We start from the raw sequence: 23,168 nt of genomic DNA, 5'->3' as shown, positions 1-23,168 counted from the left end.
TCCCAGCACCATATACTCTTAATAGCATCACTGCACTTATAATGTCTAAGAATGGACTTAAACACTGGACCTATACCCTCACCACTGGTATAGTGCACCCAGCTAGAGGGAAGACTGATCTATGCCAGGGCAGTGGGTTGTAGGCATGGCATGTCCACTCTTCACTTTGTTCTGCACCAAGAAACGCAGCCTGCAAAGTCAGGGTGTGTGTGTCAGGGTGCAGGGACCCTAAGGGTGGCACAATAAGTGCTGCAGCCCTTAGAGGTCTTCCCTGGTCGCAGTGCCCTGGGTACTTGTGGTACCATTTACCAGGGGCTGACAGGTGGCCAGAGATGCAAATTGGGTTTTAGTTTCAACACAGTTTTAGGGAAGGAACACAGGCCCTGGGTACCTGGTTAGCAGGAGCCCAGGGCACACTCAGTAAAAGCACATCAGCAATTGTAATGTAAAGTAATGTAAATTGGTACTTATAGAGCACCCAGCTACTCAACAGTGTCCCGGCGCTGAAAGACCTCAAGACAGACAACTGGCACTATAGCTAGAGGAGCGATAGGCTCATTCGCTATTGCTGAAACAGCAAAAAGTGGGGACAACCATGCAGGAAGAGGGCACTTTCTCACAGTAAGGGGTTCTTATTTGTTTCAAGTAAACACCTTAACACCTTAAGAGTCTTTCTTTCATTTATTGGACATTGTCATCAAATGCCAGTCATTAATGCCCTGGTTCAGTGTAGACTAGAATCTAGCAACTTGATTTAATTAGCCTTATCAGAAATATCTTTGCATAGCCGCCAAATGGTACAAAATGCTGTGACATCATTTACAAACAACACACCCAGTTATGAACACATCCCTTCTAAAACAATTCCACTGATTACCGATTCTCTGCAGAGTTCTGTTTCAAGACATGATAATCATGTATCTATTCAAGAGTCCTCAAATTTATGGCAATCAATTTTCATGAAACTTCATAAACTAAGGCAGTTTCAATGTTTCAGTAGCTGGATTCATAACTTCCTCTATTATAAATGTAGGCTGTAACTTAGAAGGTGTTTTCAAATTAACATTCTTTGTAATTAATCGCACTTTCTCCACTACAGAATACTGAGGTGCAAGATTTCGCCTCTGATCAGCATAAAACATAAAAGTGTCTTTAGCTTTTTTCAGTTTCTTGAGCAGATGTCTGGATCTCAACTGAATGAACCCTGGTAAATGTCCATCCAAAGAGGGAATGGAGGTTGACATAGACTGATGCAGAGGAAATGCATGATGTTGATGACCAAAGATACAAAAGAAGTTTGACATCGAAACAGAAGAATGGTTATATGACTACTGCATTGTCTTGCTGCAATCATCCTATTATGCTGAAGCATTATATTGCAAGTACCGTCAACACACTGATTCCATTTTTCATCCTATCCATTTGTCTGAGGGTGATAAGTGGTGGACACATGGAGCTCAATATTCATCTCTTTACACAACGCGGACAAAAGCTTTGAAATAAAATGGGATCCTGTGTCGGTAAGTAATTCCCATAGAACACAATGTAAATCGGATAACATGTTGTGAAAATACTTATGCTTATTCTTTAAGATATTCAATTACCACCACCATTTGACTCACTGTACTACCATGACTCTTGGGCAATTTTACAATTAAATTCACCGACACTGTATACCACGGTCTAAGTGGAACAGGCAAAGGTCTCAATAGCCCCACTAATTTAATCTGTGAACTCTCGAATGGGGCACACATATAAACATAGCCACCAAATATATATTTTTACTGCTCTAAAATCCATCTCTTTCATGTCTATTTTTTAGTTCCTTTAACCAACCCTTTTTATCTAGTGACTGATTCTTTGTACATACTGTAACCAAAAATGAATCTACATTAATCAATGATACAAAATGAGCACCTTTGAAACCAAAGCCAACAGTACAGTCTCAGTCACTTGATTTTCTTTCTCACACTGATCGTCTTGCTAAGGCATCTGCCTTTCAATTCTTAAGACTCAGTATGTAATTAATCACAAAATTATGAATCAGAATGAAAGTCCATCCAAGTTACTTAGGAATTAATGCTCTAGCTGACTACAAAAACTGCAGATTTACATGGTCTTTGTACACTTCTGTAATATGTTTAACTCCTAATAAAAAATGTGTTCATTCTCCAAAATATATTTTTGGGGACAAGTTACTTGTCACCGATTGTATATGTAGCACATTTCTTCCGCCCATTTTGTTCACCAAGATTTTTGACTTATGATTACCTGGCATTTGCAACCTTTCTGTGGGTGAGTCCAACCATCTAAGTCTCACTCATGGTAAATTCATGCTACTTGGACTGAGCGTGTTTCCTGCTAGTGCTTCCCTTTTAGGATAATACCGCTGCAGCACAGCGAGGGAAACAGCCTTCCTATTGCATGCGTTACATCGCGTGCCATTACAAAGCGGTCATTACAACGACTGCGTTGTTAAATCGCATACGATTACAATGCAAGCCATTACAACGACTTGCTGTAGGGGGCGTGCTAAACCAAAGAATAGTATAATTTACTATTCCAACACATTCCCTACTGTTGCACACACTGGAGTTGGAATAGTAAATTATAATATTCCTATGTCCAGCACCCTCTCCAGCAAGTCGTTGCAACGCCTTGCGTTGTAATCGTATGCAATGTAACAAGGCGGTCGCTGTAACGAACCGCATTGCAATGGCATGCGTTGTAAACGCAGGCAATGTGAAGTGCTTTATTCTCATAACGAGGGTTAGAGGTACTGGGCGGGTCACAAGTGTGCGCATATGAGTGGGTTTCACGTGTAAGATCACTGTTGTGCACAGCTTGGTAATTACGCACAGGCAGCCTGCCGCAGAAATGGATTGGTGCTGATCTGGGGTACACCTTATAATAATAGTTGGTATTCATAGACAGGCGAGTAGGATTTAGTGGAAAACCTGTAGCGCTTTTACTGTATTATATATATACATTTATATATAGGTGAAATCCGCCCTAAAGAGCAGTTTGTTCTACTTGGAGTACAAGGGTGAGCAAGAAGTCAAACTGGGGTAAAACATGCACACAGAGTTTGACTTTACAGATCCCAGCACCCTAAACCCATCTTACGGGACTTCAGGAATTGTCTTATGTCTCTGGCTAGGCTCTTAATCAGATTCCACGTCTTTGTTCTCCCTCATGGGCCAAGTTCATTACTTTGTTTTGCAGCAGAGGGAACAAAGCCCTCTGCATAAAATGAAACCAAGGTAACGTCTCAGCCTGAGCATCATGCACAGCCATGTTGGGCACTGTATTGTAGTCCGCTGCCCAGCAAATACCAGGCCACTAGCATGGAAAATATATATAAAAGATATACAAACCTGTCTCTGAGCTCTACCTTCAAGGTGCTTTACACTACCACAAGCAACTTTGCCAGTCTACTGCGTTGAATGCCACTAGAAGCCCATCCCCACCAACCACAGCATAAAGTGCATACAGCTGGAAGAGGGACTTGAATGTCACAAATGTTCACGTTTATAAAACTCTCTGGCAATGTGATGCTTTCTCTCTTCCAACACATTACAGTAGCAATTGGAAGAAACTCTCCAACCCCTATGGGTTTACTATGATTACTGTTCAAAGAATTAGTAAAATGGATAGTTTTCTTTTAACGACTGTGAACTGTCTGCTCCCACTAGCAATATCTATGCATCCCCTGAATAAATGATGGTACTCGTACTTTGCACAAGAAAGGTGAATTGTTTGGATGGAAGTGGTGCAGGTCGTCTCTGGAAAATATTCCATAAAGTACGATTCTCTTCGTATATTCCTTGCCCAGGGTGAAATGAACTGAAGATGGATCCTGAAGGCTGGTGACATCCAATTACATGGCATGGCCAAGGCAAGCATACCCTTCTCTCTCATCACACTGCTTGGCAGGGTTGGCGCATCACTGAGCACAGCCTTCAGGGGGACAAGTTTACTTTCACCTCAGGCTAGAGTTGGGAAAGGATCCCCTACATAAGAGTCCAGTTTCTCATCACAAAGCTTGGGAATCTCTCTCACTCTCCTTGCCTGATGAACCACAGTTCATTTCGACGATGAGGAACTGTAGGGTTCTCATACGTTGCCACCAAATATGTCCCTCGCAGAAGTGTGTCCATGTTGCCGACGAAAGCCCAAAGCTGGCCCACCTCCCTGCGAAGCGACTCCTCTGTGATTGCCCCGTAAAAGACCCTATAAGGCAGAGATGAAAAATTGAGTCACAAATGTAATTCTTACAGATACATAACACAAAAGTCCCAGTGGCTGACACAGCTAACCTGACAAATTCTCATCACACTCCACTACTCAGTGCTTATTTGAGCCGGTGGTTAGATGTGGGACCCACCATCATTCACTTTTTTGGGATGAACACTTATGTTTCCATCATCAACCTTTAATCCAGAACAAGAAAGAGAGAAGCAGCACTGTCCTTCAGGTTAAAGATGTGTTACAGGCTAAGGCACATGCAAGCAAAGGTTTCCCTCACAAACTTTGGAGGCTCTGGTATTTAACAGTATCACTATCCTTCAGGTCAAAGAGGTCTTACAGGCTCAAAAGCATTTGACTGCAAACAGGCTGAGGCATAGGACAGCAAAGGTAGTCATCAGCTTACATGAACCTTATAGGCACAGGCGTCAGACTCCACACCTGTCACTCTGGGCACACTTATCTTGCACGCTACAGTATGAGAGAGATTCCAAATATCTTACAAGTCTAAGCTTTGACAACAAATCTATTCTTTTGGTAATGTATATTTTACTCGATCAGGGATACAAAAACAGGGATGTACGGACAACCAAATAGAACCCTTAAATGTATGGTCCCCCCGGCCCGTATTACACGGAGCGAGTGAGTCTAACCCTCTGGAGGAGCAGGAGGTGAAGCTCCTTCCATACAGAGGGATGGGGGAAGGACTGCTTTTTTATTCCAGGATCTGCTGCAGTCAACACACCAGAGTATCATCCCTGTGCAGCAGCAAAACGAGTCCACCTTGTGGCAGCCCTCCAGGAAACCTCCTGTCTTATTTGTGACCTGGGTAAGTCCTGTCTGACAGCAACACTGCCCCTCAGACTGCAAAGATCTCAGAGGTGTAGGCTTATGACAAACGCATTACAGAGAACTACAGGGATTTAAGTATCCATCTGCACACCTTTTCCTCATGTTATGGAGACATCATGACCATGTGCAAGGCTGTTCAGAGATCTTACTACATTCAGGCCTAGCTTTCCCCAACCATAAGAGGATCTTCCAGGCCAAGGCTGTTCACTTAAGAACAAACCATCAGGTTATAAAGATTACATATCCCAAGGATTTAGACAAAAAAAAACAATGCCTTTGATTGCACATAATGTGAAGAATGTATGACAGGTTATACACATTTCTCATGTTCAGGCCTGCATGAGGAGAGCTATCCTTCAGGTTACACAGTTTGCAAATGCCCAAGTCTATGACAGCAGAGCCATCCATTGTGTTTCAGAGGTGTTACTGACTCACGAGTCTACCAGTAAAGTTATCCCTCAAGTTACACATATCTAACAGGTTTATTAATATGACAGGTTACCAACCTGGGAACCTGTTCAACCTCTTGTGAAACAGATGTACTCAGTGACGATGGAATATCCGAAGACTGTACTCAAAGACACCTTTCTGTAAGACAAGCCTTGAATGCTTTTCTTTGCATAGAAATAATGTATTGCCTAAAAATACAGGTGACTATGAGCATTTATTAGTTTATATGATTCCAATCTATACCAGCTAAAGGCGACTTCTGTTTACATTTTGAATTTTTATCAATAAGCAAAAAGTGCAAAATAAACACACAGCATTTGACCATTGATTAATAATTCAAATCAAAAAGTGAACTTGTTGCATTTAGTTGTTTTGATGAACTTTGTTTCCAGAGTGCTTTCTTTCCACAGTTCTTTGTTTCCAGAGTGCTTTCTTTCCACAGTTCTTTGTTTCCAGAGTGCTTTCTTTCCACAGTTCTTTGTTTCCAGAGTGCTTTGTTTCCAGAGTGCTTTGTTTCAACAGTGCTTTATTTCAAGAGTGCTTTGTTTCCAGAGAGCTTTCTTTCCAGAATTCTTTGTTTGGAGAGTCCTTTGTTTCTGAGTGCTTTGTTTCCAGAGTGTTTCTTTCCAGAATTCTTTGTTTCCAGAGTGTTTCTTTCCAGAATTCTTTGTTTCCAGAGTGCTTTATTTCAAGAGTGCTTTGTTTCCAGAGAGCTTTCTTTCCAGAATTCTTTGTTTGGAGAGTCCTTTGTTTCTGAGTGCTTTGTTTCCAGAGTGTTTCTTTCCAGAATTCTTTGTTTCCAGAGTGCTTGTTTCCAGAGTGCTTTGTTTCGACAGTGCTTTATTTCAAGAGTGCTTTGTTTCCAGAGAGCTTTCTTTCCAGAATTCTTTGTTTGGAGAGTCCTTTGTTTCTGAGTGCTTTGTTTCCAGAGTTCTTTGTTTCCAGAGTGCTTTGTTTCAACTGTGCTTTGTTTCCAGAGTGCTTTGTTTCAACTGTGCTTTGTTTCCAGAGTGCTTTGTTTCAACTGTGCTTTGTTTCCAGAGTGCTTTATTTCAAGAGAGCTTTGTTTCCAGAGTGCTTTGTTTCCAGAGTGCTTTCTTTCCACAGTTCTTTGTTTCCAGAGTGCTTTCTTTCCACAGTTCTTTGTTTCCAGAGTGTTTCTTTCCAGTATTCTTTGTTTCCAGAGTGCTTTATTTCAAGAGTGCTTTGTTTCCAGAGAGCTTTCTTTCCAGAATTCTTTGTTTGGAGAGTCCTTTGTTTCTGAGTGCTTTGTTTCCAGAGTGTTTCTTTCCAGAATTCTTTGTTTCCAGAGTGTTTCTTTCCAGAATTCTTTGTTTCCAGAGTGCTTTATTTCAAGAGTGCTTTGTTTCCAGAGAGCTTTCTTTCCAGAATTCTTTGTTTGGAGAGTCCTTTGTTTCTGAGTGCTTTGTTTCCAGAGTGTTTCTTTCCAGAATTCTTTGTTTCCAGAGTGCTTGTTTCCAGAGTGCTTTGTTTCGACAGTGCTTTATTTCAAGAGTGCTTTGTTTCCAGAGAGCTTTCTTTCCAGAATTCTTTGTTTGGAGAGTCCTTTGTTTCTGAGTGCTTTGTTTCCAGAGTTCTTTGTTTCCAGAGTGCTTTGTTTCAACTGTGCTTTGTTTCCAGAGTGCTTTGTTTCAACTGTGCTTTGTTTCCAGAGTGCTTTGTTTCAACTGTGCTTTGTTTCCAGAGTGCTTTATTTCAAGAGAGCTTTGTTTCCAGAGTGCTTTGTTTCCAGAGTGTTTCTTTCCAGAATTCTTTGTTTCCAGAGTGCTTTGTTTCCAGAGAGCTTTGTTTCCAGAGTGTTTCTTTCCAGAATTCTTTGTTTCCAGAGTGCTTGTTTCAAGAGTGCTTTGTTTCCAGGGTGCTTTCTTTCCAGAATTCTTTGTTTGGAGAGTCCTTTGTTTCTGAGTGCTTTGTTTCCAGAGTGTTTCTTTCCAGAATTCTTTGTTTCCAGAGTGCTTTATTTCAAGAGTGCTTTGTTTCCAGAGAGCTTTCTTTCCAGAATTCTTTGTTTGGAGAGTCCTTTGTTTCTGAGTGCTTTGTTTCCAGAGTGTTTCTTTCCAGAATTCTTTGTTTCCAGAGTGCTTGTTTCCAGAGTGCTTTGTTTCGACAGTGCTTTATTTCAAGAGTGCTTTGTTTCCAGAGAGCTTTCTTTCCAGAATTCTTTGTTTGGAGAGTCCTTTGTTTCTGAGTGCTTTGTTTCCAGAGTTCTTTGTTTCCAGAGTGCTTTGTTTCAACTGTGCTTTGTTTCCAGAGTGCTTTGTTTCAACTGTGCTTTGTTTCAACTGTGCTTTGTTTCCAGAGTGCTTTATTTCAAGAGAGCTTTGTTTCCAGAGTGCTTTGTTTCCAGAGTGTTTCTTTCCAGAATTCTTTGTTTCCAGAGTGCTTTGTTTCCAGAGAGCTTTGTTTCCAGAGTGTTTCTTTCCAGAATTCTTTGTTTCCAGAGTGCTTGTTTCAAGAGTGCTTTGTTTCCAGGGTGCTTTCTTTCCAGAATTCTTTGTTTGGAGAGTCCTTTGTTTCTGAGTGCTTTCTTTCCAGAGTTCTTTGTTTCCAGAGTGCTTTGTTTCAACTGTGCTTTGTTTCCAGAGTGCTTTGTTTCAACTGTGCTTTGTTTCCAGAGTGCTTTGTTTCAACTGTGCTTTGTTTCCAGAGTGCTTTATTTCAAGAGAGCTTTGTTTCCAGAGTGCTTTGTTTCCAGAGTGTTTCTTTCCAGAATTCTTTGTTTCCAGAGTGCTTTGTTTCCAGAGAGCTTTGTTTCCAGAGTGTTTCTTTCCAGAATTCTTTGTTTCCAGAGTGCTTGTTTCAAGAGTGCTTTGTTTCCAGGGTGCTTTCTTTCCAGAATTCTTTGTTTGGAGAGTCCTTTGTTTCTGAGTGCTTTGTTTCCAGAGTGTTTCTTTCCAGAATTCTTTGTTTCCAGAGTGCTTTATTTCAAGAGTGCTTTGTTTCCAGAGAGCTTTCTTTCCAGAATTCTTTGTTTGGAGAGTCCTTTGTTTCTGAGTGCTTTGTTTCCAGAGTGTTTCTTTCCAGAATTCTTTGTTTCCAGAGTGCTTGTTTCCAGAGTGCTTTGTTTCGACAGTGCTTTATTTCAAGAGTGCTTTGTTTCCAGAGAGCTTTCTTTCCAGAATTCTTTGTTTGGAGAGTCCTTTGTTTCTGAGTGCTTTGTTTCCAGAGTTCTTTGTTTCCAGAGTGCTTTGTTTCAACTGTGCTTTGTTTCCAGAGTGCTTTGTTTCAACTGTGCTTTGTTTCAACTGTGCTTTGTTTCCAGAGTGCTTTGTTTCAACTGTGCTTTGTTTCAACTGTGCTTTGTTTCCAGAGTGCTTTATTTCAAGAGAGCTTTGTTTCCAGAGTGCTTTGTTTCCAGAGTGTTTCTTTCCAGAATTCTTTGTTTCCAGAGTGCTTTGTTTCCAGAGAGCTTTGTTTCCAGAGTGTTTCTTTCCAGAATTCTTTGTTTCCAGAGTGCTTGTTTCAAGAGTGCTTTGTTTCCAGGGTGCTTTCTTTCCAGAATTCTTTGTTTGGAGAGTCCTTTGTTTCCAGAGTTCTTTGTTTCTGAGTGCTTTGCTTCCAGAGTGCTTTGTTTGGAGAATGCTTTGATTCAAAGGTGGGGTGTAGCTTAGGATCTTAGGTACTGGTCCTAGTGAGAACACCTTGGTATTATTATAAACTAACATTCTTGGTTTATGTTTAATGTGGAGTGTTAACAAAGTGTCACGCTGTATTTGATCCAAAGCTAAACACTGCTAAGTAAGCACAAGAAAGTGTTGACCAAAATGCGGATGAGTGTTGTTAAGCATTAGGTTCAACTTCAAGAGACACAGGCACTGCCCTCATCTTGTTATCACCTGTAGCGCACTTCGCCTGGTTATGACTTGCACTGGGCCTTAACTGATGTCATTTGTTCTGGGGACGTCTACAAGGCCTCAAGTGCATTCTGCCGGTATTATTTTTTATTTATTTAGTGTTTTATAGAGTGCGAATGTGACCCATTAGGGTATCAGATCGCTTTACAGGGAAAACACGTTGTATACAAGTATGGAATAGTTAAAAAGATAAAAAATGAGAAAAATAAACATAAGTAGGGGTAGAAGGAAGTGAAACATTTGGGGAATAACAGGGTGTATACAATGTTCAGATCATAATGCAGAGAAATCCAGCAATTACATTTGTGGGAGTACAAGGTCAGTACAAGATGCATAGCAGCCAGTCAGTCCAAACACTAGCGGCAACAAAAATAAGCAAAGCCGCAGAGCGGTGTGTGAAATGCATTATTTATGGGAGAAACTTGCCCATCAGGAAGGTTTTAGCTTCGTTTTTAAATATTGAAAGAAAGGGAATTCTTCTGATGAAAGATGGCAGCGAGTTCCAGATTCTTGGTGTGGCCCCAAAGAAGGCACGATTGTACGTTTTTTCCTTTCGGAAGCGGGGTGGCTGGAGCACTAAGTTTCTGGCGGACCAGTAGTTTCTGGCTCCTCCAGAAACCATGATTTTCTCAGTGAAATATGCAGGGTGTTTCGTGTGTAGCGCTTTGTGGGTGATACATGACAGTTTGAGTTGAATTCTGGCTTCAAGAGGAAACCAGTTCAGTGCCTTCAGATGTGGTGAGATGTGGTCGTATTTTTTTGAGCCTGTTAAGTCTGGCGGCGGCGTTGAGGCAAGCTTTTAAGGGGGCCATGGAGATCTTGGGCAGGTCTGAAAGGGTCGAGCACCTGTATTCGATTCTGGAGATAACTAATGCCTAGACTGCCATTTTAAGGTCTGAAGCATCAATGAAATGTTTTAGTTTCCTCAGGTAGCTCAGATAAAACCTAGCAGCTTTGGCCATCGAGTTGATGTGGTCTCGCATATTCAGGTTGCTGTCTAGGATTATTCCGAGAGATTTGGCAGATTCCACTGTGGTCTGTGGGCAGTTTAGTGCTGAGATCGACGTGATCCATTCCCGGTTGTCAGTGTTACTTTTAGTGGGGGAGATTAGAAGGAACTAAGGGCCCGATGTAGGTAAAAGGGATTTTCCGATTTCAAAATACCGAGGCGGGCCGAATCGGTATTCTGAAATCGGAAAACGAGATGTAGCAAACAAACGGCGAAATAATAGCGAATCGGTCGGCATCGGTAATGTGAATCGGTACGTACCGAATCGGCACGGACCGAATCGGAAAGTACCGAATCGGCTACCACCGATTCGGAAATAGCCGAATCGGCTATCACCGAATCGGAAATAGCCGAGTCGGTAAAATCCGATTCGGCTATTAACGAATCGTAGGTATGAAAACACACCCATGGCCAAAAAGCCCATAGGAATGCATTGAAGAAACCGAATCGGTAAAATCCGAATCGGACAATACTGAATCGGATTTTACCGATTCGGTAATATCCGATTCGGTAAAAGCCGATTCGGCAAAAGCCGATTCAGCCAATGAGGTGGCTCCCCTCCCCCACCCAAACAGGGAGTGGCAACCCTTGCAGGTGCAGCTAATTAAGAACTTTCTGGAGAGCCAGCCTGAGCTGAACACACACAGTTAGCAGCAGTGGGAGTAGGAGGTAGTGAACTGTTCTGATCAAGATGGCAAACCAGAGTGAGAGCCAGAAGTCCACCCAGAAGAGGAAGCCTAAGTTCAGCAGCATCGAGCTGCAGGTGTTGGTTGAGGAGGTGGTGAGGGTGCACCGGCAGCTATTTGGAAAGCTGTCCCTCAATGTGCCAGACAGCACCAAGAGGAGGATCTGGAGCGAAATCGCCCAAAAGGTGAATGCTGTGGGTGTCACCCCCAGGTCCCTGGATGAGCTGAAGAAGCGTTTCTATGACATCCGCAGCCTGACCAAACGGAAGATGGCAGAGATCCAGAGGCAGGCTGGAGGCACTGGTGGAGGCAGGAACCCGGCGCCACCCCTCACAGACCTCGAGGAAATGGTGTCCACCACCATTGAGAGGGAGAGCGTAACTGGAATTGGGACCCTGGACAGCTCAGCCAGAGCTACAGCTACAGGTAAGAAGCATGCGCATCATGACACACCCTACCAGACACCTCCCCATTAGACACAATGCATAGCCAAACCCCAGCACAGTACTGTAACCAACATACAAGAGACAAGCATCATGGTACATGTAGTCAGCAGAAGTTAGCAAAATATGGCAGTGCAGAATCACAAGACAGGAAACAGTGGAACACATTCTAAGGAGATGCAAGGACATGTGGAATGCTTTAATTGTACTGACTGTAATACATCGGCACTCAATTTACAAATGCTTCTTTGTACCTAGGGGCACCATCAGGCGGACAAACAATGACAACAGAGGCAGCAGCACCATCTACCACTGCACTCGCAGGGCCGAGCACCAGTCAGGCTGCCGAGGAGGAGGAGGACGAAAACACCATAGGGCTTGGTATAGAGGGAGACCTGGTAATAGACTTTGAAGCACTGCACTCCCCACAAATGCCGAGCACACCCCCCTTGCAGTTCTCCCCAGAGAACTCCCCGACAAGGGACCTCCTTCCACCTACACCAGCTCCTGCCACGATCATGGCTGTGGCACCAGTACACCCTGTCCTGGGAGCAGGGGCTCAGGCCCCGGCCAGCACCACACCCCCACCAGTGGCACCCCAGCCCACTCAGCAGGCCGGCAGCAGCAGTACCCGGCGCCGTGCCATTCCCACCACTGCAGCCCCAGCACCGGAGGGCAGTGTCTTCCTGGGCCTCGAAGGTAATATGGTAAAGATCCAAAGGCAGCAGGCGAAATCCATCATGGCCTGCCAACGCCAGCTCCTGCAGCACAACCTGCAGATGGGGGAAATGGTGAAAGGATTTCAGGCCTTTGTGGATTCAAACAAGGAGGTAGCAGCAGGTTTAGGCAGGCTAACCACTGCCATAACCCAGTTATGTGGCAGACTGGAGGAGCATGAGCTGGTGCGCAGGCGGGATGCCCGGGTGCAGAACCGCTCCATGAGCCGCCTTGCTGCTGCAACGGCACAACTCTGTCAGTGCAGTGCCAACATGGAGTCTAGTCTCACACAAAATACGGCAGAGATAACAAGGGGAATGGCCCGCATCACGACAGCAATGGAGGCCATGATTATCTCTAACACTGCCGCAAATCCTGCCCTGGACCTGGGGGATGCTGGGGACAGCAGCAGCCGCAGCAGCCCGGCCAGCGCTGCGTCAGAGCCACGCAGTAGCACCAGGCGCTCCGCAGATGCCGCTGGTCATTCTGAGGGGGCTGAGGGACACCCCAGTGGGGCTGCCAAGCGCTCAAAGAAATAGCCTTGCAAGGGCGGGTGAGGCAACCTGGACCTTGGACTTTTGTTTTCTTTGCTATTACACCTTTTTTTTGTTGCACATCAGTGCAGTAACTGTGTTGCAACAGTATTAAAAATTGTTTTTTCACCACAACCATTTACCTGTCTTTGCATCTGTACTCACTCAGAAATAGTTTTCTGTAATCTCCTCACGTCTGTATCTGCCATCACTTGGCGTACACACCCCAGCTGGCTGTGTCAGTGGCACAGCTTCGTCGTCGTCATGGTCCTCGTAGTCAGACAACTCCACCTCAGTGCCCTTCTTCACCGCAAGGTTGTGTAACATTGCACATACAGCTATGATCTTGCAGCAGGTGATGGGGGTATACTGCCTTGCACCTCCACTCTTGTGCAGGCATCTGAATCTACTTTTCCAGATGCCAAAGGTCCGTTCGACGACATTCCTTGTGCGTATGTGGGCCCGGTTATACCTCCTTTGGCTGGGTGTGGAGGGGTTGAGGTAGGGGGTGAGTATGAATGAGCGGAGGGCATATGCACTGTCGCCTGGAAGAGAAAGGGGTAACATTACACACATGCATACATGTATTCCACCTAGCTACTGTGTGTTATGGGGGTCTGATGATGTGTCTCACCTAGGAGGTATCCTTCACCAAATTCGCCAGCCATCAGCCGTGCATAGATGCCGCTCTGTTGGAAGATATAGGAGTCATGGGTACTCCCTGGAAATTTTGCTACCAGGTCTGTGATGGTGCACTTCGCATTGCAGATCACCTGCACGTTGATGGTGTGTGTAGACTTCCGATTGCGGTATATGTATTCTGTGTCCGCTGGTGGGCAAATCGGAATGTGCGTGCCATCTATGCAGCCAATGATTTGGGGAAATTGTGCCATCTGGTAGAAGTCAGCTTTAGTTTGTAGCAGTTCTGCGTGGGTTGCAGGGAAAGAGATGTATTGGTCCATCCTGTGTATCATGGCGTCAAGGAATGTGTGGAAGAACCTTGACAGGCTGCTCTGGCTCACCCCTCCTGCTGCTGCTACTCCACTTTGATAGCTGCCAGACGCTAGCAGGTGTAGGCTGCATAGCACCTGGACGTGTGCTGGGATGGCGTGTGCCCTTGGGGTGTGGTGGTCCAAGAATGGTTTGAGGTCCCTGATGAGCTCAAGTATGGTGTCAGAGTCCAGCCTGTATCTCTGTAGGATCTCTGCCTCTGTGAGCATGAACAGGGTTATCCTCTGTCTGTAGACCTGTTCATTTCTTAGCCATTCCCTCTGTCCTTCCTGCTGTAGCCGTAGCCGCCTCGCAATGACATAAAAAGCTGCCATCCTGCAAGTTGCAATGCATTTTGGGGCTGTTTATATGGGTTGGAGTTGGTTACCACCTGATTGTAATCCATGGTAAATACCGAGTGAATTCTACCGAATTTGAGCCGATTTCGGTGTTTCTGTGCCTCCCTACATCTCCCCATCTGACGGAATCGGGGAATTTCCCGATCGGTGATTCATACGAATCGGTATGTTCTCCGATTCGGCTCATGTCCGATTCGGTGTATCTACCGATTCGGTACATGGACCGAATCGGCTTCATTCCGATTCGGTGTGTCTACCGAATCGGTACATGGACCGATTCGGATAATTTCCGAATCGGTGTCACTACCGATTCGGTACATGGACCGAATCGGTGTTTGCATCCGATTCGGTGTGTTACCGATTCGTTACATATCCGATTTTCGGTATGTACGTATCGGATTCTTTTCCATTCGGTACTCATTCCGAATCGGTTTTCACTCCGATTTTTATTTTTTTTGGTTCCCTACATCTCGATGGCTGTTTACCGATCGGTAAGGGCCAAAAATCGGTATTTTCGGCCGTTACCGATCGGTAACGGCCTACCTACATCGGGCCCCTAGTTTTTTGTGCATTTAGTTTGAGCTCGTTGCAGGCGAGTCATTGAGCAGTCCGCTTCAGGGCCTCATTCAAAGAGTAGATTTCCTCGAAAGATGAGATTTTTATGTAGATCTGAGTATAATCAGTGTGCATGTGGAAGGAGATGTCGATGGTAAGTAGTAATTCAGCTAACGGTTCAAGGTAGAGATTGAAGAGGGTTGGGGAAAGCGTTGATCATTGGGGGGACTCCGATCGTTATCGGTGAAGGAGCAGATAGATTACAGTTGACTAAGAATCTCTGGGTGCCGTTCAGGAGGAAGACTCTAAACCATTCAAGAACGGCTCCCCTTACTCCCATCCTGAATTAGAGGCATTCAAGTAGTTTCTTGAGGTTGACTGTGTCGAATGCCGAGGATAAATCCAGTAGAATTAAGAGACATGTTTGCCTTGGTCAAGGGCTTAAAGAGCATCTTCCACAATATGGAGAATAGTAGTTTCCGTGCTGTGCCCTGGCCTGAACCCAAATTGGAATTCATCTAGAAGTGGGATATTGGAGATTGGTCTGAAATTGTCTGGAGTAGCAGGATTCAAGGTGTTTTTTTTTTTAGATGGGGTGACTTGACCGGCTTTTAGAGAGTCAGGTATGGGCCTTGTAACGGGGAAGCGTTGATTATTGTAGCCCAAATGGGAATGATAAAATGGGAGGTCGCGACCACGCAGCTGGAGGGGAGTGGGTCATTAAAGTGGTTATTCAGATTAAAGTAGGATAGAATTTTCAAGATAGAATGGTCGTCATTTAACTTAAAGTTGGACCAGTGAGCTTAGTTCTTGGGTGTTTTCTGGGGGGAAGAGAGGAGAGATGGGACCCGGCAGGAAGAGGTCGGATGTTGGTGGCGGAATTAAGTTTGTTTCCTAGGGAGGTAATTTTGGTTGCAAACAAGGAGAACTCCTCGCAGGTTATTAGGGATTTTGAGGTTTCTTTGGAAGTTTTAGCCAGTTTATTAGACTGGTGTTTGACCATTATGGCTCACTTGATCACACATGGATCGAGGTCACCTGAATATCACCTGTAACGGACTTCACTTGGGTATAACCTGTGAAGTTGCTCACCTGGATATCACCCGGAAGGATCCCCGATCAATGATGAGCACCTCAGGGTCCTGGGGAAGAGGAGGATCCTGCTGAAACTCTGCTGGGAGATAAAACTCTGTGCTGACTGAACCCACAAAGGCGGTATCATTCTCGTTCATCTGGATTCTGTTCAGAACTGGCACAGTCATTCCCAAATAGCGCCCTGAAAGGAGAGATTCACAAAATCAGTAAAAAGACAAGAAATTCTAGCTCATTAAGAGAAACAAGCATGGCAGGCAATGCCCAATGTCAGGTTGTCCTAAACATAGGCACACTTGTCTACATGTTAGGGAAAAATGTTACGTACCCTATAAGCATCTGTTTGTGGCATCTAGTGCTGTAGATTCACATGCTTTGCATATCTTTGACATCTACTGTTGGGTCCGGATGTGTGGAAGTTGCTTTTCTTTGAAGAAATCTTTCGAGTCACAAGGTAGAGTGGCGATAATGCGCATGGGCATCGACTCCATTGTTAGATTGTTTTCCCGCAGACGGGTGAGAATAGATTGTAAAAGTAAGTGCTAAGTAAAGAGATGCCCATGCCTATGAAGAAGAAAAGAAACTGCAACGGCCACAGGCGAGCAGGAGGAGGGTGGGAGAATGTGAATCTACAGGATTACATGCCACAAACAGATGCTTACAGTGTAACATATTCCGTTCCAGGCATGTATGGCTGCAGATACACATGCTCTGCATAGACTGTAAAACCGTTCTCCTCAAAAGCGGTTGCTAAACTGTGTGTGTTGCAGTTGTTGGGAAAAGTGTACAGAGCAATGCCTGACCAAAGTTAGATTCCTGCCATCCACACAATAATGTTTAGAGAAAGTGTGTGGTGTAGACCACGTAGCTGCTTCACATATGTCAGCTACTGCAATGTTTCCTAGGAAAGCCATAGATACTCCGTTCTTCAGATTAGAGTGTGTTCTAGGAGGTGTAGGTAGAGTTCTTTTGGCTTTAGCATAACATGTTTGAATGCACTTAACTGTCCATCTCGCAATACGTGTTTTGGATATAGGCTTTCCTTTATTAGGTGGTGAGAAAGCATTAACTAGTTGTTTAGTGTTTCTAAAAGTTTTAGTTCTATCAATGTAGTACATGAGAGCTCTTTTGACATCTAATGTATGGAAAGCCCTCTCCGCAACTGAGTCTGGTTGAGGGGGAAAAAAGGTAGCTCAATTGTTTGCTTAAGGTGGAAATGATAAATGGCCTCTGGAAGGAATTTGGGGTTGGTGCGGAGGACCATCCTGTCTTTGTGGAGCTGGAAGAAAGGTTCTTCCAAGGTTACTGCTTGGAGCTCACTAACACGCCTGAGTGAGGTAATAACAATAAAAAATGGCACCTTCCCAGAGATAAATTGAAAGGGGCAGGTATGCAGGGACTCAAACGGAGGGCCCATGAGTTGTATAAGAACAATGTTAAGATTCCAAGAGGGTGCAGGAGGAACCTGTGGTGGAATTACTCTTTTAAGTCTTTCTATGAAGCCTTTAATGGCTGGTATTTTGAATAAAGAAACGTGTTGCCTATTTTGAAGTTAGGCAGCTTTTGCGGGAGGTCTAACCTTATGGAGGTGAATGCTAGCCAGAGAGTTGTAAATGAAGCAAGTAACAAACAATGTTCTGTACTTTTATGTTAGGTTATAAAGATTTCTAAAGTGGAACGAATACCCGGAGGTGTCTTGGCGCAAGCTAGAAAGGCATTGTTGACCGAGAAGGGGTGACAGAGAATCAATGGTGAATTAATGAACCAGGTTTTCAACAATCTCTGGAGGGCCAGTAGACTGTGGAAGAGCATTCCAGGATTTAGAGGCTCCCAGCAGGAAACTCCTGCCTCCCCATGATGCCCACGTGAAATTAGGGACAACTAAGAATTTGACAGTGGCATTAAAAGGATCCATTTGTTTTGAGTGACAATAGTATACAAATCTTTTCCATTTAGTCGTGTAGCAGGCATGGGTGGTAGGTCTGCGGGCTTCTGTAGGAATGGTCATACATTCAGGTGGGAGATTGAGGTAACCAAATTCTATGACCTCATGAGCCAGATCGCCAGGTTGAGAGGCTTGGGATCTGGATGCCTGATTTCTCCATGATCTGACTGAGAAGTTCCGGCCTGTAGGGAGCTTCTCATGTGGAACTACGGAGAAGTTCAACAATGTTGAGTGCCAGGGCTGACGACCCATGTGTGAGCTACTAGATTGAGCATGTGAGATGTTTGCTTGAGCTTCCCAACCAGAAATGGAAGGAAAGGGAGAGGGGGAAAACTGTAGGCAAATACAAATATCCTTGTCCAATTCCTCCACAGTGCGTTGCTGCTTGATAGTGGGTGTGGGAACCTGGAGGCAAAGTTTGGGCATTCTGCATTGTCCGCGGCTGCGAACAAATCTATGTGGTGAAAGCCCATTTGTGGAAGTATGGGAGAAGGACTTGTGGGTGGAGTTCCCACTGATGGAATTGTTGCTGCATCTTCCTGAGGAGGTCAGCAAAGTTGTTGTCTGTTCCCGGAAGATACTCAAGTAAGTAATTCTATTGTTTAGTTAATAAAAACCTTTACAATTTTCACATAAATAAGCATAAAACAGGAAAATTCATGGTTAAAATATTGAAGAGCGTATCACAAAACAATCAATCCTTTTGTCAAAGTAGTCGGTGGTGATCAGTAGTTGTTATCAAATAGAGTTAGTAGACAAAATCTTTGGTCTTGAGGTCGGACATAAATTATTCCTCTCGGGCTACTTACATCTTCAAAGTTCCAATTAATTAGCTAAATGTGTAAGATTTTGGCAGTACATTCAATCTGCAAAAATAACAAACTTAGGTCCTGAGCTAATAAACTGAAGCCCTAGATGTTTTGCTAGCTTCAGATGTACAACAATACTCAGTCCTGCATAGCAACTTAGAGAGTACATGCTCTAAAGGCTAGTTCAGTGTGTAAATGATAAGAAGGTAAGTACAAGGTCCAATATTGTTCAAAACAATTTGCAAAGAGTTTACTATTTCTGTCACGTAAAGTGCCTAGTACATTTATAAAAATTGACACACTTTTTCAGATTTTCATAATTTGATAAGTAGGTATCACAATGAATCGCACAGCTTAGAGTGTTTACCGAAAAAGAGATAGAGAGGGGGATAGGGATCAAGGAAACATGTTCCAATAGTTAAAAAGTCAATATTTGAGTCACTGTAGAAAGGGACGCCTGTGCATTACACAACTGATCTGTAAACAGCTGAGACGCTGCATTACTGTTGAGTGTTGTGCTCCAGCTTGTGGCGTCCGGATAACGGTTGGCCTGAGTGTTTGTAGTTCACTGTGAAGCGACGCTGTGAGGTTGTTTACATTGCAGTGATGAAGATTGCTGGTCACTTAATGCCAGACTTTTTTCTCCTGCCGCTTGCATGAATCATACAAAGCGACACAACAACTGTACGTCTCCACCTCCAAGGCATGCCTTCACTGCTTATCTGCAGGATCTTATCCCCTTGCTTATAAAAATGGGCTTCAATAGCAGTCGCAGTTTCATTTGCAGTTCTCTTCATATGCACAGTAGGTGTAGGATACTTTCCTTGACTTCCCGACATAGACAACATGTGATCTGAGTCAGTGATAGTTTCCAAGGGGGGAGATTCAACAGGGTTGGTAAAATGCCCATTTGGAAAGAAAAGGTATTTTTCTACTATTCTCCTGTTGAAACCCGCGCCTAGATAAGATTGTGCAACGAACGATCCGTGGACAGCCTTTTTACTGTCTTGTTTACAAGTTGTTTGAAGGAGTTGTGAGTCCCCGAGGCCGCCCAGAGATCCTCAAGGCCTAGATGGTTTATTGATGCTGTCAAATAACCAATGGCTGCACAATCCTTCCTTAGATGAATTTCATGCCATAGATAAGTATTCAGTTTCCCTGGTTCGGCCTTTTTAAAATGGTGCCATTACTTGACATAGGCACCTTTGCGAGGGATTTCTTGGGTCTGCAGGACAAATTCCAACCTGATATGGGCCGGCGAGGCATATTTGTGACAGTGATGTGGGGAACAGGGTAGAGAATAGGTCGCCCCGTAACAAGTTCAATCAATCAATCAGTATTTGCAGAGCGCGGCTACTCACCCATGAGGGTCTCAAGGCGCTGACGGATTGTTGGTGTTCCACCACTGCGGAGAGTGATGAATGCAGTGGCCGAACTACATGAGATTTTCCAAATGACCCTGTGACTGAGACCACTGCTGAGCTAAGCATTCCTGTGACAGTCCCAATGCAGGAGGCAATCATATCTAAGAGAAGCATGAATGTTCTGACTTTGAGCTAGTGATCGGGTTGAAACTGGGGTATTAACGCTTGGAAAGACTGGATTCTTGCAGTATTGGGATAAGCTAGGCCAACTGGTTTATTTAGAATGGCCTCTAAATAAGTGACACCTGTAGGAGTTGAAGGTGAGACTTGGTAAAATCGATGGTGAACCCTGAGCGATGGAGCAGATCTATTGTGACCTGAGTGTGGCGTTGACACTGCCGGTGAGTGTTGGCTTTGATAAGCCAATCGTCCAGATGTGGAAATAAGTGGACTTTTTATCTGCGTAGGTGTGCGGCTACCACTGGAAGGTACTTGGTGAACAACCGAGGAGAGGTAGTCACCACGAAAAGTAGGACTTTGAACTGATAATCTTTGCCTCCCACAACAAACCTGAGATGTATGTGATGTGCGAGGTGTATTGGTATGTGAAAATAGGCATCCAGGGTAGCTATAAAGTTGCCTTGTTGATTAATGTCCAACCCCACTGGTCTGAAGTGATGGTTTTCCAAGTGGGTAGGAAATGTTGTAAGCGTCCTCCAACTGGTGTTATGTGGTACCGAAGTTCCACTCAGCGTCGTAGCGGTGGACGTCAATGGTGGAATTACAGGTGTGCGCCAGCTGGGGTTCCGAGACTGAAGTGCCGGTAGGCGGGGAATACTAACCAGTTGCTCAGTGCCGACCATGGACAGAGAACAGTGGTGGACCAAGGGCCTATGTATGATGTTTCAGAGGACTCAGATGTCTTTTGGGATGATCGACACATTGTTGAAGGGTAGTGGGTACTGTACTCACAGATTGTTGCGCAGCAGTTACTTCCTCCATCTCCAAGTCAACCTCAAGGGCGGATCCAGAACTGCCCTCAATGGAAAAAAACTCTTCTTCCGCAACCGATGGTTGAGTGTTTTCTTCCTCCTTCTTAATGAAGGTTTTTTGGGAGCGAAAGGAGAGGCAGGTGTTGCAGTCAGCTTCTTTGTGTACCGGCAACAGGCAAAGATTACAGACCTGCGAGGACAGTAACAGAAGGGCCCCGTTCCATCACCAACAAGGCATTCTCTGGAAAACATGATGGAGAATGAAGAAAAACCCTGCCTTTCTTCAGGGAATCAATCTTCAGGGAATCAATCAATCAATCAACCCAGATTTTTACAGTGCGGCTAATCACAGGCGAGGGTATCCAGCCGCTAGTTTATTGCTGGAATCAGTTGAAGAGCCAAGTCTTGAGCCGCTTCCTGAATTCTAGGAAAGATGATGATGTATGGAGGTGGAGCGGGAGTACACTCCAGGACTTGGAGACAAGGTAGGAGAAGGATTGTTTTTCTCCCAAGCTTCGGCGAATGCAGGGAGTGTGTGAGAGGGCCAGGGAGGCAGAGCACATGTGTCTGGAGGGTTGGTGGAAGTGTAGGCGGTGGTTGATGTTATCTGGTTGTTGGTCCTGGAGGGCCTTGTAGGCCTGAGTGAGCATCTTGTATTGGTATCCTCCCTGAATGGGAAGCCATCTTAAGATCTTTCGAAGAATGCGTGTGGAGTGTGGAAGCAGATGGAGGAGCCTGCGTTGATCTGATGTTTCATGATGAGTTTGCTGTCTAGGATGACGCCCAGGTCACGGGAGTGGTCTGTCGGTGTATGTGTGTGGGTCAGAGTTGAAAAGGCGACTAGCTGTCGTTCCACTGGGAGGTTTTGTTCCCGAAGGTCAGCACTTGTCTTGTCCGTGCTGAGCTTCAGGCAGCTGTTTTTAATCCATTATGCGATACTCGCCATGCAGTTGTGGAATTGGTCCTAGTGGTGGATGGGTATTTGGAGAGCTGGGTGTCGTTTGCATGGGAAATCATGTTGAGGCCATGAGTTCTGACTATGTTTGCCAGAGGCGTCAGAATGAACAGGGGGGCTGAGGGATGAACCTTGAGGGACGCTGCACATGGTGCTCTTTTTTCCGAGATAAAGGCTGTTAGGCGGATTCTCTGCAGGGCGCCTCTTTTGTGTCTTTCAGGTGTTGGTGGTATTTTAGAGGGCTGAGCTGGAGGTGGCTCGGTCTGTGGAATCCCTGCAGGTGCGCCATTTTCTTTCAAGTTGCTTGCAGTTGCATTTTATTGTACTGAGTTCTGGTGTATACCAATGTGCTCGTTTGGTGAGTCTACTGGCCATGGCGGGCTTGATGGGGCAACTCTATTGGTGCAGTTGGTGATCCAGGCAGAGAAATTCTGGAATGCCTGTTGCAGGTCAGTTGCAGGGTCGGGCTAAAGGGTGTTGAGGAAGTCCGTCCACTTGGTCTGTGTTACTTTGTTCCAGCTGTAGAGGGAGGAGTTGGGGAGCTTACTGGTGGTGCTTATGGATCTTGCAACAGTACAATGGATGATGGTGTGGTTGATCCAAGTGATTTTGGTGGTATGAGTGTACTTGACTCTGTCGCTGGCAGTGAAGATAGGGTCGAGCGTGTGTCCTGCGATGTGTGTGGGGTTGGGGGCCAGTTTGGTAAGGTCGATGTTGCTCATGCTTTCCAGGAGACTGGCGGAGTTAGCATCTTTGGAAGCGTTGAGGTGGAAGTTGAAGTCGCTGAGGAAATGATAGTACTTGGAATCAATGCTTAGAGGGGTCGATGAATTTGGCGATGGAATTGCAGAAGAAAGGGCGTAGTACTGGGGGTCTGCATGTGAGGGTGCCTCTGATGGTAGTTCTGCCGTCGCTTTGAGGTTGAAAATTGAGGTATTACATGATCGGTGTGGTGTCATCTTCAGTGGTGGTGCAACGGATGGTTTCTTTGTGGATGATGGCGATGCCTCCTCTGTGTTTGTTGGTACGGTCCCTGTGTATCATCTTGTAGCCTTTGGACGTTGCGGTGGTGATGTTGGTGTGGAGGAGGGGGTTGGACCAGGTCTCTGTGATGAAGAGCACATCGGGATGAGGGTGGTGATGGTGTACCAGATTTCAGTGGCATGCTTGCAGATTGATCGGGCATTCAGCAGGAGGAGGTGGAGTTGTTCAGGGATTGCCTTTTTCGGAGAGGTGGGTGTGGCAAGGGTTTTCGTGAGGGCGGGAGTTCCTGAGTTTCAGGTGAAAATGGAGT

At 45.0% G+C, this 23,168-nt stretch overlaps 1 protein-coding gene across 3 annotated transcripts in view; it reads right to left on the bottom strand.

The window, feature by feature from the left end:
• Nucleotides 1–662: 662 nt before the first annotated feature.
• Nucleotides 663–23,168, bottom strand: part of LOC147662071 (heme-binding protein 1-like) — a 66,734-nt gene continuing 44,228 nt past the window's right edge. For all 3 annotated transcript variants that reach the window (XM_086951133.1, XM_086951132.1, XM_086951134.1), the window contains exons 5-6: nucleotides 15,810–15,993; nucleotides 663–4,233 (exon numbers count right to left, since the gene is read on the bottom strand). In XM_086951133.1, coding sequence (XP_086807259.1) covers nucleotides 4,059–4,233; nucleotides 15,810–15,993 — 359 coding nt within the window. In that variant the 3' untranslated portion in view covers nucleotides 663–4,058. The remainder of the gene's footprint in view (nucleotides 4,234–15,809; nucleotides 15,994–23,168) is intronic.

Source organism: Lissotriton vulgaris, unplaced genomic scaffold (genome assembly GCF_964263255.1).
Source record: "Lissotriton vulgaris unplaced genomic scaffold, aLisVul1.2 SCAFFOLD_811, whole genome shotgun sequence".
Lineage (NCBI taxonomy): Eukaryota > Metazoa > Chordata > Amphibia > Caudata > Salamandridae > Lissotriton > Lissotriton vulgaris.
This window is presented reverse-complemented; position numbering and strand designations above follow the sequence as displayed.